The sequence below is a fragment of the Pteronotus mesoamericanus genome, unplaced genomic scaffold (assembly GCF_021234165.1).
Source record: "Pteronotus mesoamericanus isolate MK-2021 breed Mesoamerican mustached bat unplaced genomic scaffold, CSHL_Meso_final scaffold_12, whole genome shotgun sequence".
Taxonomy (NCBI): domain Eukaryota; kingdom Metazoa; phylum Chordata; class Mammalia; order Chiroptera; family Mormoopidae; genus Pteronotus; species Pteronotus mesoamericanus.
This window is the reverse complement of record NW_026555303.1, coordinates 8,986,965-9,002,427: the sequence shown is the minus strand read 5'-3', so window position 1 is coordinate 9,002,427 and position 15,463 is coordinate 8,986,965. Positions and strand designations below refer to the sequence as shown.

General features: G+C 36.6%; 1 protein-coding gene across 1 annotated transcript; it reads left to right on the top strand.

Moving 5' to 3' along the window:
* The first annotated feature begins 14,714 nt into the window (after positions 1–14,714).
* LOC129082208 (40S ribosomal protein S17-like) lies at positions 14,715–15,146 on the top strand. Its single transcript, XM_054587903.1, has one exon. It carries the CDS (start codon positions 14,715–14,717, stop codon positions 15,120–15,122), a length of 408 nt encoding a protein of 135 aa, XP_054443878.1. The 3' UTR covers positions 15,123–15,146.
* Positions 15,147–15,463: the final 317 nt, after the last annotated feature.

Sequence of the window (15,463 nt, the reverse complement as noted above, 5' to 3'; positions counted from 1 at the left end):
CCTAGGAAGACAAATAATCCAATGAAAAAATGGACAAAGGACTTAAACAGACACTTCTCCAAGGACATACACAGGTCCCAGAGGCACCTGAAAGGATGCTCATCACCACTAACCCTCAGAGAAATGTAAATTAAAACCACAATGAGATACCACTTCACACCAGTCAGAATGACCATCCTAATAAACCAACAAACAACGGGTGCTGGCAAGGTTGTGGAGAAAAGGGAACTCTAGTACACTGTTGCTGGAGATGCAGGCTGGTGCATCCACTGTGGAAAATAGTTTGGCATTTCCTCAAAATGCTTAAAATGGAACTGCCTTTTGACCCAGCGATTCCACTGCTGGGACTATACTCTAAGAATCCCAAAACACCAATTCAGAAGAACCTATGCACCCCAATGTTCATAGCAGCACAATTTACAGTAGCCAAGTGCCAGAAATAGCCTAAGTGTCCATCAGTAAATGAGTGGATCAAAAATCTATGGTACATTTACACAATGAAATACTATGCATCAGAAAGAAAGATCTACTGCCATTTGTTACAGCATGGATGGAACTGGAGGGCGTTATGCTAAGTGAAATAAGCCAGGTAGTGAAAGACAAATACCATATGATCTCACCTATAAGTAGAACCTAATCAGCAAAGCAAGCATGCAAGGAAAATATGACCACCAACACTGAAAGAAAGAAGAAACTGACAGAGATACGAGGGAGGGAGAGAAGGGAGTAGCAAAAGGGGAAGGGGGAGGGTCAGATGAAGTAACAGGTGTGAAGGGCATGTGGAAGAAGCCAAGATAAGGAAGGGTTGATGAGGGCAGGTGGGGGGAGTTGGGGCAGGGGAAAGTGGTGACAGGTAAATGGAGAAAACTGTATTTGAACAATAAAAAGTAATTTCATTGAATTAATTGGAGTGACATTGGTTAATAAAATTATATATTTTTCTGTAATAAAGAAGGAAATACTGATACATGAAAACATAAGAATTTTTTATCTGTAAATGTCATTAAAAAGTGACAAATTACAGATTAGTAGATCATATTTGCAAATGATAACAACAAAAATTACTATCTAAAATATACAGAGAGAGAGATCCAAGTAAGAGCAGTGTAGGTAGAAGTTACACTCACCATCTCCCAGGGCCAAACTGTAATTACGATTAAAATATAGAACAATCAACCTGAATAACCCACTGAATATTAGCTGAACAGCAGTCTTCTAACCAACAATTTACATAAGTAGTCACATTGAGACTGGTCTGAAGGGTAGAGATATAAAAAGTTCTGGCCTTGCTCCCATGATGGGCCAGCTGGAATTCTGGAGGGACATCTCAGCTGCAAATGTTCCCCCTGAGAAGCAGAGTTCTCAACCCCATGCTGACTCACCAGCCCCAAGTAACAGAGCTTGGAAGAGGAGTCCACATAACATTTAGCTGTGAAAAACAGTGGGCATCCTGACCACCAGAAAGATAGAGGGGTCTACTAGAATCCAAGATACTCTCTAGCACACAAAATCTCCACAGCCATTCCACATGGGCTCCAGCAGAAGGAGGGAAAAATGGAGGAGAGAACTGTGATGATAGACTAGGTTTGTGACTCTCAGTAGAAAGGTAGAGTCAGCCGGATCCCTCTCCTGAGTTCCTCTCCCACACCAAAGATGTCATCTTTCTTGGGTTGAGTCTTCCCCTCCATACAGCATCAGCCTGGGAGAATGTAATAGCGCCACCCACAAGACTCCTGGAGTTGCTAACCTGACAAGCTCTGGTTTTCAAGGGAGTCCCAGCAGAATCCTGAACAGACTGAGTCATGAGACTCTAGGATTGGGGCCATTTTTCCCTTGCATGCCCAACTGGCACAGACCCTTCTCTTTACACAGAAAATCGTAGTCTGTTTGGGACTGATAAATACTGCTGTCCACACACTGACTATGCCCTAAGACACTGTCTACCACAAAGGTCTGCAGACACCCAGTGAGGTGCAGGAAGACTGGTGTGTTTAGTGACATCTGCCTAGTAGCCTCAGATGCAGCACTGACACCGAGTTTGAACTTGTATCAATCTGATGTACACCACTCAGCCCTACCTGGCGACTCACTGAGAACCTATCTCATGCAAGTTGAGTACTGCCAGAGGCTCTTTAACTGACCAAGCCTAACCGGCAGCTAGCAGTTGGAGGCAGGTCTGAGGGTGCCTTCGTCCTTTTGCTGACCTCCCCCCCAAGGATCCATGCTGGTGGGATCCACCCTTGCTGTGAGGCTTGGTTCCTTCCTTGCACACCAAGGTCCAGCAGAGGCAGCCACAGATTGTAGATCATTTTGTAGCTCTAAACAGGTTGTCCAGGGCCAGTCACAGGCAGTATGTGATACTGATCTTTATGTGCAGACACAGTTCCCCCAAGAGGCCCAAGAATAGAAAAATAGAGTGGCCAGCATCAAACAACATCTGAGCAGTATTCAATTAGCTTTAAAAACAGCATATCCAAAGGGAAATTTTGACAGGCACCAGACCCTGCTGAGGCAAATTCTTTCTTGTGTGGTCAGGAGCTGCACAATACCTCATACATTATGGTCAAGATCATCCCCCACAGGGAGCCAGTCTAATGGTCAAGCCCATGCAGAGACAGGCCAATAGAAATCAAGACTCAATTACAACATCAGGGCTCACATGACCCATAACAGGGACATTCCTCAAGTACCCAGCTCAGGTGATCCAGGAGACTGCAACCCATTAGGTTGCACAGGACACCTACTGTATAACGCCAACCTACAAAGACTAGAAGTCATAGTAGATATACCTAATATACAGGAAAAAAATGAAAAGACAGTCAAAATGAAAAGACAAACATGCCCAAATAAAAAACAAGATTAATTTTCTGAAAAAGAGCTAAATGAAATGAAGGCATACAATTTACCAGATGTAGAGTGCAAAAACTGATTATAAGTACGATCAAACCTCAGTTCTTGGATGTCTTAGTTCTTGAACAATTTGGTTTCTTAAACAAGTTGTTCACACACACACAAAATAAAAACAAACTTTATTGGTTGTTGAACAAAACTTAGGTTCTTGATTCTTGGCCTGATACCTCTTTCATGGTGATAACTGTATGATCAGTCATGTGTCTCTGAATGACAAAAGAGTCAATTTTTGAACAAATTGCTTCTCAAACAGTTTTCTGGAACAAATTGAGTTCAAGAACCAAGGTTATACTCTATGATCAAGAAACTTGGTGAGAAATTCAATGCATGAAAAAGAACATAGAAACCATGAAAAAAAGTTAGAAATGAAGAACAGACTATCTGAAATAAAAAGCACACTTGAAGGGATAAACGTTAGGTTGATTGAAGCAGGGAATGGAATCAGCAATCAGGAAGATGAGATATCAGAAAATATCTAAACACAACAGAAAAGAAAAACAATTTTCAAAAATGAGGACAGTTTAAGGGACCTTTGAAACAACATGAAGTATAACAGAAGTGGGACAGCAAAGTTTTGAGAACATTTTGAAGAAATAATGACCAAACTTTCTTTACTCCAGTGAAGGAAAAAGACACACAAGTCAATGAATGGTGGAGAGTGCCAAAAAAGATGAACCAAGGAGATCCAATGTGGCAAAGGCATAAGTGAAAGCTACACAAGCATCCTCCCAGGACCAAAGTGGAATTACAAATAAATTGTAAAGAAATCATCCCAAATAACCAATGGACACTAGCTGTATGGAAGCCTTATAACTAAGAACAGACAGAATAAACCACTTTACCATAATGTGAATGGTAGGAAGTATTAAAGAGGCACAAGAGGGCTGTCTGGGCTCCCACAGGTAGCAGTTGAAGTTTCAGAGGGATCTTTCAGTGGCTACAGGGTTTCTCCTGAGAAGTATGGCGTCTAAACCCCAAGATGGGTTCGCCAACCTATAGCACCAGAGCCAGGAAAGGAACCCAGATAACATACAGCTGTGAAAAGGAGCAGAGTTTCTGTCCACCAGGAAGAGATGGCTAGAGAGGCAGAGAGCCTATGAAAGGGCTAACAAACAAAATTCTGTTTACGGCCACTTAGCCTGGGCTCAGGCAGAGGGAGGACAAAATGCAGTAGAGGCATATGAGGACAGTCTGAAGCTGGTGGCTCTGGGAAAAGAACAGAAGAAGCAGAAACCAGGATCCCTGTGCTGAGTCATTCTCCATATTGCAGAAGCCATTTTTCTCAGGCACAGCACTCCCCTCCAAATGGCATCAACCTGAGAGGAAGCAATAACCCCAACCATAGGAATTACTCTATCTCACCCTTCTAGGCTATTGAACAGTACAGTTGGATTATATCTCAGTAATTAACTTTAAAAACTAAGGTGAATCTCTGGGAACACTGAGACTTTTGCTAACCCTCCCCTGGACCCAGTGCTGGGATAAACTGGCTTTGGTATACAGCCTTGTTCTTCCTGTACACACCCAGGCCCAGCAGAGGGAGCCACAGTTATGGACCACTGATAGCTCCAAAGAGGTTGCCAAGGGCCAGTCACAAGCCAGGGTTGATATAGGCATGCACCAGAGTCTTTGCACACATAGTTAACACATAGAAACAAAGACAATGTGGCAGCCAAAATGGAAAGACAAGGACACCGGTCCTAAATGGAATAACAAGAAAATCCTCCAGAAGAACTAAATGAAAGAGAGGTAAGCAATATATCAGATAGAGAATTTATAGCAATGATTACAAGGATACTCAACAGCATTAAAAAAGACATAGAAACAATAAAAAAGTGCCAGTCAGAAATGAAGAATGTAATATTTGAAATAAATAATATACAGAAAGGAATAAACAGTAGGTTAAATAAGGCAAAGAATTGAATTAGTGACTGGAAGACAAGGTAGAAAAACAACTCCCAAGCCGAGCAACAAAAAGAAAAAAGAAACAGAATGAGGAGTGCCTAAGAAACATTTAGGGCAACATAAAGTGTAACAACATCTGCCCATCATGGAAAAACCAGAAGGAGAAAGGAGTGAGTAAGGGATAGAGAGCATATTTGAAGAAATAATGACCAAAAATTTCACTGGTCCGTTGAAAGAAAAAGATACATAACTCCTGGAGGTGCAGAGAGTCCCAAAGTGATGAACCCAAAGAAGCATACACCAAGACACATCATAATGAAAATGGCAAAGTTTACGACAAGGAGAGAATCCAAAAGCTGCATGAGAAAAGCAAGTAGTTACCTACAAGGGAGCTTCAATTAGACTGACACTTGATTTCTTAACAGAAACATATCAGGCTAGAAGCAAGTGGCATGAAAGGTGATGAAAAACAAGAACCTACAACCCAGGCTACTTTGTCCAGAAAGGTTATCATTTAAAATAGGAGGAATAAAGAGATTCCCAAACAAGAAAAAGCTAAAGGAGTTTGTCAACACCAAACCAGTACTGCAACAAATGTTAAGGGCTTGCTTGAGGAAGAAAAGGAAGAAGAAGATGAAAGAAAGAAGAAAAGAAGAAGAAGGAGGAGGAGGGGGAGGGGAGGGGGAAGGGAAAGGGGAGGGGGAGGAGAGGACAACAACAAAACAACAAAATAACAACAATTAAGGCATATAGTTTAAAAATAAAATAGCAATAAATGTGTATCTATGAATAATCACCTTAAATGAAAATAGTATAAATGTTACAACCAAAAGACACAGAGTAGCTGAATGGATAAGAAAGCAAGACTCATATATATAATGTCTCCAGGAGACCCACCTGAGATCAAAAGATACACACAGACTAAAAATAAAGTGATGGAAAAAGATATTTCATGCCAATTGAAAGAAAAAAAAACAAGCTGGGTTGGCAATACTTATATCCAAGAAAATACACTTTAAAACCTAGACTATATTAAGAGACACAGAAAGACAGTACATAATGATAAATGAAACAATCCAACAAGAGGATATAAAGTTAGTAAACCTTTATGCATCCAACGCACAGGCACCTAAATATGTAAAGCAAATCTTAATGGACATAAAAGGAGGGAATGCTAAAAATACAGTCATAGTAGGGGATTTTAACATCTCCTTGACTTCAATGAATAGATCTTCCAGAAAGAAAACTAACAAGGATATGGTATCCTTAAACGACACACTAGATCACATGGGTTTAATTCATATCTTCATAGAATTTCATTCCAAAACAGCAGAACATACATACTTTTCAATAGCACATGGAATGTTTTCTAGGATAGGCCACATGTTAGGAGACAAAATAAATCTCAGTAAATTTAAGAGGATTGAAATTATATTGGGCATCTTATCTGACCACAATGCTATGAAACTATAGATCAATCACAAGAAAACCACAGAAAAATATGCAAGGACATGGAAGCTAAATAATGTGTTATTAAACAATAAATGGGTCAACAATGAGATCAAGGAATAAATCAAAAGATACCCTGAAAAAAATTAAAATCAGAACACAACAATGCAAAATCTGTGGAACACTGGGAAAGCAACCCTAAGAGAAAAATCCATAGCATTACAGAGTTATTAAAAAAAATTAAAAAAAACACACACACACACAGGAAAAAGCTCAAATAAACAATTTCCATTTACACTTAAAGGAACTTGAAAAAGAACAACAAACAAAGCCCAAAGTGAGAGGAAAGAAGGAAATAATGAAGATCAGAGCAGAAAAAATTAAAATTGAGTGTAAAAAAATGCAAAAGATCAATGAGTACTAGAGCTACTTCTTTGAAAAGATAAACAAAATTGACAAACCTTTATACTCATCAAGAAAAAAAAGAGAGAACCCAAATAAATAAAATGAGAAGTGAAAGAGTAGAAATAACAACTGACACCAAAGAAATACAAAGGATTTTAAGAAAATATTATGAATGACTGTATGCAAAACATTGGACAATCTGGAAGAAATGAATTCCTAAATACATACAATCTTCCAAAGCTAAATCGGGAAGAATTAGAAAATCTGAATAGACAGAATAAACCTAATGAAATTGAAGCAGTAATCAAAAAAACTCCCGACAAACAAAAACCCTGGACAAGATGGCTTCGCAGGTAAATTTTCAAAATATCCCAGGAAGAACACCATTCCTTCTCAGACTGTTTCAAAAAATTCAAGAGGAATGAAAGCTCTCAAGCTCATTTTATGAGATCAGCATTATCCTAATTCCTAAACCAGATAAAGAAACTACAAGAAACTAAAATTTCTGGCCAATATCCCTGATGAACATATGCTAAAATCATCAATAAAATATTAGCAAACTGAATATAGCAACACATCAAAAAGACCATACACCATTATTATTTGGTATGTTCACAGGAATGAAGTTTGGTAAGACATTCAGAAATCAATAAATATGATTCATCACACAAACAAAATGAAGGATAAAACCATATGTTATTTCAATAGATACAGAAAAAGCATTTGATATAATTCAGCATGCATTTATGATAAAAATTCTCTATAAAATGGGATAGGAGGGAGCACGCCTTAACATAATAAAGGCTATATATAATAAGTCCACTGCCAACATCCTACTCAACAGGCAAAATCTACAAACATTTTCATTAAAATTGGGCACAAGAGAGGGTTGTCCGCTTTCACCTCTCTTATTCAATATTATACTGGAAGTTGTAGCCATAGCAATCAGGCAATAAAAGACATCCAAATTAGAAAGAGAGAAGTAATACTGTTTTTATTTGCAGATGACAGGAACAAACTACTAGAACTGATAAATGAATTCAGCAAAGCAGCAGGAGACAAAATTATTATTCAGAAATCTGTTGCATTTTTATATGCCAATAATGAACTATCAGAAAGGAGAATGAAGAAACTAGTCATATTCACAATTGTTTTGAAGAAGAATAAAATACTCAGGAATAAATCTAACCAAGGATGTAAAATATTTGTACTCAGGAATTTATAAGATACTGAAAAAATAAATTGAAGAATATATAAATAAGTGATTTAGTATACTGTGTTCATGGATATGAATAATTAACATTAATAAAATGTCCATGCTACCAAAAACAATCTATAGATTCAATGCAATTGCTATCAGAATTCCCATGTTGTATTTTACAGAACTAGAACAAATATTGCAAAAATTTATGTGGAACTACAAGAAGCCCAATATAGTACCAGCAATCATGAAAAAGAAGAACAAAGTTGGAGAAATCATGCTACCTAATATCAAACTATACTACAAAGCCACAGGAATCAAAACAGCCTGTTATTGGCATAAAAACAGACATATAAATCAATGGAACAGAATAGAGAGCACAGAAATAAGCCCACACTTTTATAATCAATTAATATTCTACAGAGGAAAGAAGCACATACAATGGGCTAAAGACAGTTGATTCAATAAATGGTGCTGGGAAAAGTGGGCAGATATGTGCAAAAAAATGAAACTAGACCATCTCCTTACACCACATTCAAGAATAAATTCAAAATGGATTAAAGACTTACATCTTAGGCCCTAAACCATAAAAATCTAGAAGAAATCATAGGCAGTGAAATCTCAGACATTTCTCATAGCAATATTTTATCTGATATATCTTTCCAGGCAAGGAAAACAAAAGAAAAAAATAAAGAAATGAGATTACATCAAACTAAAATTTTTTTGCACAGCAAAGGAGACCATGAACAAAATAAAATGACAACCGATGGATTGGGAGAATCTGTTCACCAATACATGTGAAAAGGGGTTAATATCCAAAACTTATAAAGAACTTACAAAACTTAACACCAAAAACTAAGTGGTCCAATTAAAAAATGGGCAAAGGATCTGAATAGACACTTCTCAAAAGAAGACATACAGATGACTAATAGACATATGAAAAGATGCTCAAAGTCACTAATCATTAGGGAAATGAAAATTAAAACCACAATGAAGTATCACCTCACACTTACCAGAATGGCCATCATCAATAAATCAATGAACAAGTGCTGGTGAGGGTGCGGAGAAAAAATGAACCTTTTGCACTGTTAGTGAGAATGCAGACTGAAATAGCCACTATGGAAAACAGTTTGGAGGTACCTCAAAAAATTAAAAGTGGATCTGCCGTTTGATCCAGCGATCCCACATCTGGGAACATATCCAAAGAAACTCAAAACACTAATTTGAAAGAACACAAGCACCACTATGTTCAGTCCAACATTACTTAAAATTGCCAAGATATGGAAATAGCCCAAATATCTGTCAGTAGAGGACTGGATAACACAAGTATGGGGCACTTACACAATGACATACTAGTCGGCTGTAAAAAAGAAGAAAATTTCAACCTTTGTGATAGCATGGTTGTACCTGGAAAACATTATGCTAAGTGAAATAAGCCAGTCTGAGAAAGAAAAATACCATGTAATTTCATTTCTATGTGGAATCTAATGAACAAACTGAACTAACAAGCAAATTTGAGGCAGTTTCATAGAGAGCAGGATGACTGCTATTGGGGATTTAGGAGGTGGAGGGATTGAACAAAAAGGAAAAAGGACTCATGAACATGGATAATAGTGCATGCTTGCAGGGGGAGAGATTATAATGGGGTTAAATAGTAATGGACTAAATACAATAAAAAAATTTAAAAAAATAGATGAACCAAAAGAGGCCCACACCAAGACACATCATAATAAAAATTCCAAAAATCAAAGAAAGAGAGAACCTTAAAAGACACAAAAGAAAGATAGTTAGTTAACAACAAGGGAATTCCTGTTAGACTTTTAGCCAATTTTTCAACAAAAACACTTCAGGAAAGAAGGGAGTGGCACAAAATATTAAAAGTGATGAAAAGCAAGGAACTACAACAAAGACTAATTTACCCAGGAAGGCTATCATTTAAAATTTAAAAAAAAAAAAAAGTAAAGTGCTTCCTAGACTGGAAAAAAATTAAAGAGTTCATTTCCTCCTAACCAATATTACAAGAAATATTAAAGAGTGTTCTTCAAGTACAAGAAAGAGGAGGAAAAGAGAATAAGAAGAAAAAAGAGGAGAAAGAGAAGAAGTGGTGGAAGAGGAGGAAGATGAAGAAAAAACAGAATTACATCAATGAAATGAAAAAAAGCTTGGGTAGTGATATTTATATCAGATCAAACTCACTTTAGATAAAGAAGAACACTATAATGATAAAGGGAGCAATCTAACAAGAGGTTCTAACCCTTGTAAGCACTTTTGTAACCTATAAAGGAAAACTTAAATATAAAATAGCAAATCTTGGGCCATAATGGGAGAGATCAATAATAATACAGCTATAGTAGGGATTTTAATACCCTTTTGGCATCAATGGATAGATCTTCCAAACAGGGAATCAACAAGAAAACAGCGGCCTTAAAAGACAAAATAGATCAGATGGATATAATTTATATCTTCAGAGCATTTTGCCCCAAACAGCAGAATATACATTTTCTTCAACTGTACATGGAACATTTTCTAGAACAGACCACATCTTAGAACACAAAACAATAACTCAAAAGCTTAAGAAGATTTAAATCTATCAAGCATTGTTTCTGACCCTAATGGTATAAAACCAAAAATCAATCACAAGAAAATAAAAACCCAAACTCATAGAAACTAAATAACATGTTATTAAACAATAAATGGTTAACAATAAGATTCAGGAAGAAATGGAAAGATACCTTGAAACAAATGAAAATGAGAACACAGCAACCCAAAATCTATGGGACACAGTAACACTAGTCCTAAGTGAAAAAGCATTGCAGGTCTACCTCAAGAAATAAAGAAAAATCTCAAATACACAATCTAACATTACAGTTATAAGATTAGAAGGAGAATAACAAACAAAGCCCAAAGTGAGTAAAAGAAAGTAAATAATAATGATCAGAGCAGAAATACATGAAACAGAGCCTAAAAATAACACTATAAATATTGAGACCAAGAGCTTGTTCTTTGAAAAGAAAAGCAAGATTAGTAAACTTTTAACCAGACTCATCAAGGAAAAAAGAAAGAAGACACAAATAAACAATATCAGAAATGAAAGAGAAGTAAACAAATGACACCACAGAAATACAAAGGGTTATTAGAAAATATTATGTACAAATATATGCCAACAAATTGAAGAATCTAGAAAAAAATGGATTAATTCTTAGAAACATAAAATTATCCCAAAACTGAATCAAGAAGAAACAGAAAATCTGAACAGATTAATTACAACTAATGAATTTGAAGCAGTAATCAAAGAGCCCTCATAAAATCAAGGGAAAAATAGCCTCTTTTATAAATGGTGTTGGGAGATCTGGACAAGTACATGCAAAAAAATAAAACTAGGTCACCAACTTACACCATACACCAAAATAAACTCAAGATGCATAAAAGACTTAAGTATAAGTCCTGACACCATAAAAGTCCGAGAGGCAAATATAGGCAAGGAAATTTCAGATATTACATGCAGCAATATTTTCATCTATACATCCTCTAGGGTAAGGGTTATAAAGGGAATAATAAACAAATGGGACTGCATCACATTAAAATACTTCTGCAAGGCTAAAGAAAACATCAACAAAATTGAAAAGGAACCAAGCATATGGGAAAGCATATTTGCCAAGGACACCTTGTCAAGGGTTTGATCTCCAAAACATATAAAGAACTCACATGACTCCAACTCAAGAAGACAAACCAATTAAAAATGGGCAAAGGACCTGAACAGACATTTCTCCATGGAGAACATACGGAGGGCCAAGAAACACATGAAAAAATGCTCAACATCACTAGCCATTAGAGAGATGCAAATTAAAACCACAATGACATACCACTTCACACCTGTCAGAATGGCCATGATAAACAAATCAACAAACAACAGGTACTGGTGAGGGTGTGGAGAAAAGGGAACCCTAGTACACTGTTGGTGGGAATGCAGACTGGTGCAACCACTGTGGAAAACAGTATGGAATTACCCCAAAAAGCTGAAAATGGAACTGCATTTTGACCAGCCAATTCCACTGCTGGGATTATTATACTCTAGGAATCCTGAAACACCAATTCAAAAGAACCTATGTTCATAGCAGCACCATTTACCATATCCAAATCTGGAAACAGCCTCAGTGCCCATCACTAAATGAATGGATCAAAAAACTGTGGGACAGTAACACAATGGAATACTGGGCTGCAGAAAGAAAGAAGGACCTCTTACACTTCACAACAGTATGGATTGAACTGGAGAGCATTATGCTAAGTGAAATAAGCCAGAAGGTGAAAGACAAATACCATATGATCTCACCTATAAGTGGAACCTAATCAATGAAACAAACAAATGAGCAAAATAGAACCAGGGACTTGGAAATAAAGAACAAATTGACAGTGACCAGAGAGGAGTGGGGAGGGGGTTAATGGGGGAAAGGAGGGGGAAGGGGAAAACAAAGGAACACAAATAGAGGAGTTATGTGCAAGAAAAATGGGAGGGGTATACTGTGGGAGTGGTGAGGGACGGGTTAGGGGAGAGCAATAGGGACAAAAGCAGGACAACTGTAACTAAACAACAATTGAAAAAAAAAAAGTAAGCTGCAAAAGAAAAGGAAAAAAAATCCCTCAAAAATCAAAAGTCTGGAACCAGATGGTTTCACAGGTAAATTTTACCAAACATTCAAAGAAGAACTAACAACTATCCTCCTCAAACTATTCCAGAAATTCAAGAGGAGTGAAGATTTCCAAGTTCATTTTACAAACAAGCATTAGCAAATTCCAAATCCAGATAAAGACACTAAGAAGAAAGAAAAATTTAGTTCAATATCTCTAATGAACATAGATGTTAAAGTCAAAATACAAGCAGGAGGAAGGGATTATTGTGAAGCATATGAAAGGGTTTTTTTTTTTCGATTACAATTTACATTCAATATTATTTTGTCTTAGTTTCACTTGTACAGCATAATAGTTTGACAATTAAGTAACTTTACAAGGTGTTCCCCCTGATATTTCTATTATCCACCTAGCACCATACATAGTTATTTCAATATAGTCAATAGACTATATTTCCTATGCTATACTTTACAAGCCATGGCTGTTTTGTATCTACAGGTTTGTATTTCTTACTCTCTTTACCTTTTTCACGCAGTCCCTCAAACTCTCTGGCAACCATCAGTCTGTTCTCTGTATCTATGAGTCTGTTTCTCTTTATTTTTCATTTATTTATATTGATCTTTTTAAATTTTTATTTCCTTTTATTTATTTACTTTTAGAGAGAGGGGAAGGGAGAGAGGAAGAGGAACATCAATGTGTGGTTGCCTCTTGTGTGCATCCTACTGGGGACCTGGCCTGCAATCCAGGCATGTGCCTTACCTGGGAATCGAACCAGCGACTCTTTGGTTCACAGGCCGGCACTCAATCCGCTGAACTGCACCAGCCAGGGGTTTTTTTAAAATAAAGTAAAATAGTCATTCTAGAAACCAAACAGAACTTCCAAAATTTAGAAGAAAAAAACATAATAATTAAAAAGTTATTAAAAATGTTTCTTTTTTAATTTATTTTCAAATACAGTTTACAGTCAATATTATTTTATATTAGTTTCAGGTGTCCAGCATAGTGGTTAGACAATATACACTTTAAAAAATGCCCCACCCCTGATATTTCCAGTGCTCAACTAGCACCATGCAAGTGTTTCCTTTTGTAGAATCTGTGGACTAGGTTATTCAGTAAACAATCCAGTAACTAAATAAGTTGGAGTTATTCACACAGATCATATCCCCTGCCACCAAAATTCCTTTTCCCTCAGCTTTATTGAGATATTATTGACATATGACATATGTAAGTTCAAGGTTTGCAGTGTATTGATCTGATACACATCTCTATTGCAAAACTAAATGTGCCTTACCTTTCTAAAATCATCAGATAACTAATGAGAAAGTATAAAATTAACAAGAAAAATGGTAACCCTGAAAATAAACAAACATAGAAGTTGTATTTGTCTTAATGGCTATTGTTTATTTTGGAAAACTTAACTCGTAATTTTATTTTGAGGACATTACTGGTTTAAATAAAAAGGCCGAAGGTGAAATAATAATAATTATAAAATACTTCAAACTGAATGTTTTTGAAAATACTGCATATCAAAATTTGAGGAATGCAGTCAAAGCACTAGAGTTAAATTTATTGTTTTAAATGCATGTATTAGAAAAAATTTACTGTAACCAAAATGACATATTGTAATACATTGGGTACAGAAACAGCTATGCAAACTGAACTGGCTGCTCTTTATCTAGACATCAAAAGGGATTTATTAAATGTAGAGCAACTACATTTAATTGAGGTAGTATTATTTTAGTAAAGTATATAACTTTAAGAATGGTAAGACATTATACAAATAAGTTATTATCTATTAGTAATGATTTTTTTCAGAATAATCAGAAAACATCTTGCAAAATACATCACAGTTTGAATTGATTTCTTCTTCAAAGGCTTTGTGTAAATCCACCCATCACAGTCATTGGCATTTCAATGCCAGCTGTGCCAGCTACATGATATTGGACAAATTACTTACCTTTCTGAATGTAAGGTTTGACATCCAAAATAATTGCACAGCTTCGTTATGACAAATAAAAGGTACAATATATGTGCTCAGGAGTAAAGGAAAATTATTATCAACTTAAGAAGCCAAAATCATTATCAACAAAACAAGTAATACCAAGTGTTGGAGAGGTTGTGGAGAAAAAGGAACCCTCTTTCACTGCTGTTAGGAATGTAAACTGGTAAAGGCAATGTTAAAAACAGTATGTTGCTCTTTCACCAGGGACCCATCAAGATGGGCCGCGTTTGCACCAAGACTGTGAAGAAGGTGGCCTGGGTCATCATGGAGAAGTACTACACACACCTGGGCAATGACTTTCACACCAATAAGCACATGTGCAAGGAGATCGCCATTATTCCCAGGAAAAAGGTTTGGAACAAGGTAGTGGGCTATGTCACACATCAGATGAAGCAGATCCAGAGAGGCCTTGTGAGAGGCATCTCCATCAAGCTTCAGGAAGAGGAGAGAGAGAGAAGAGATAATTATGTTCCCAAAGTCTCAGCCCTGGATCAGGAGATCATTGAGGTTGATCCTTACACTAAGGAGATGCTAAAACTCTTGAACTTTAGCAGTCTGTCCAACCTGCAGGTCACTCAGCCTACAGTTGGGATGAATTTCAAAACACCACGTGGAGCTGTTTGAGCCCTTCTGCTGTAATATTATCAATAAACCCATTGACAACTTAAAAAAAAAAACACTATGTCGGTTCCTCAAAAAATTAAGAATAAAGTTACCATATGACCCAGCCCTCCCTCTTCTGGGTAGCTACCTGAAAAACTTGAAAACATTCATTTGCAAAAATATATGCAGCCCTAGTCACAGTGGCCAAGACACGCAGACAATCAAAGCTTCTTTCAATAGAGGATTTGATATATAAGATGTGGTGCATATATATAATGGAATACTACTCAGCTATAAGAAAAGATGAAATATTGCTATTTGCAACAACATGGATGAACCTTAACAATATTATATTATAGCAA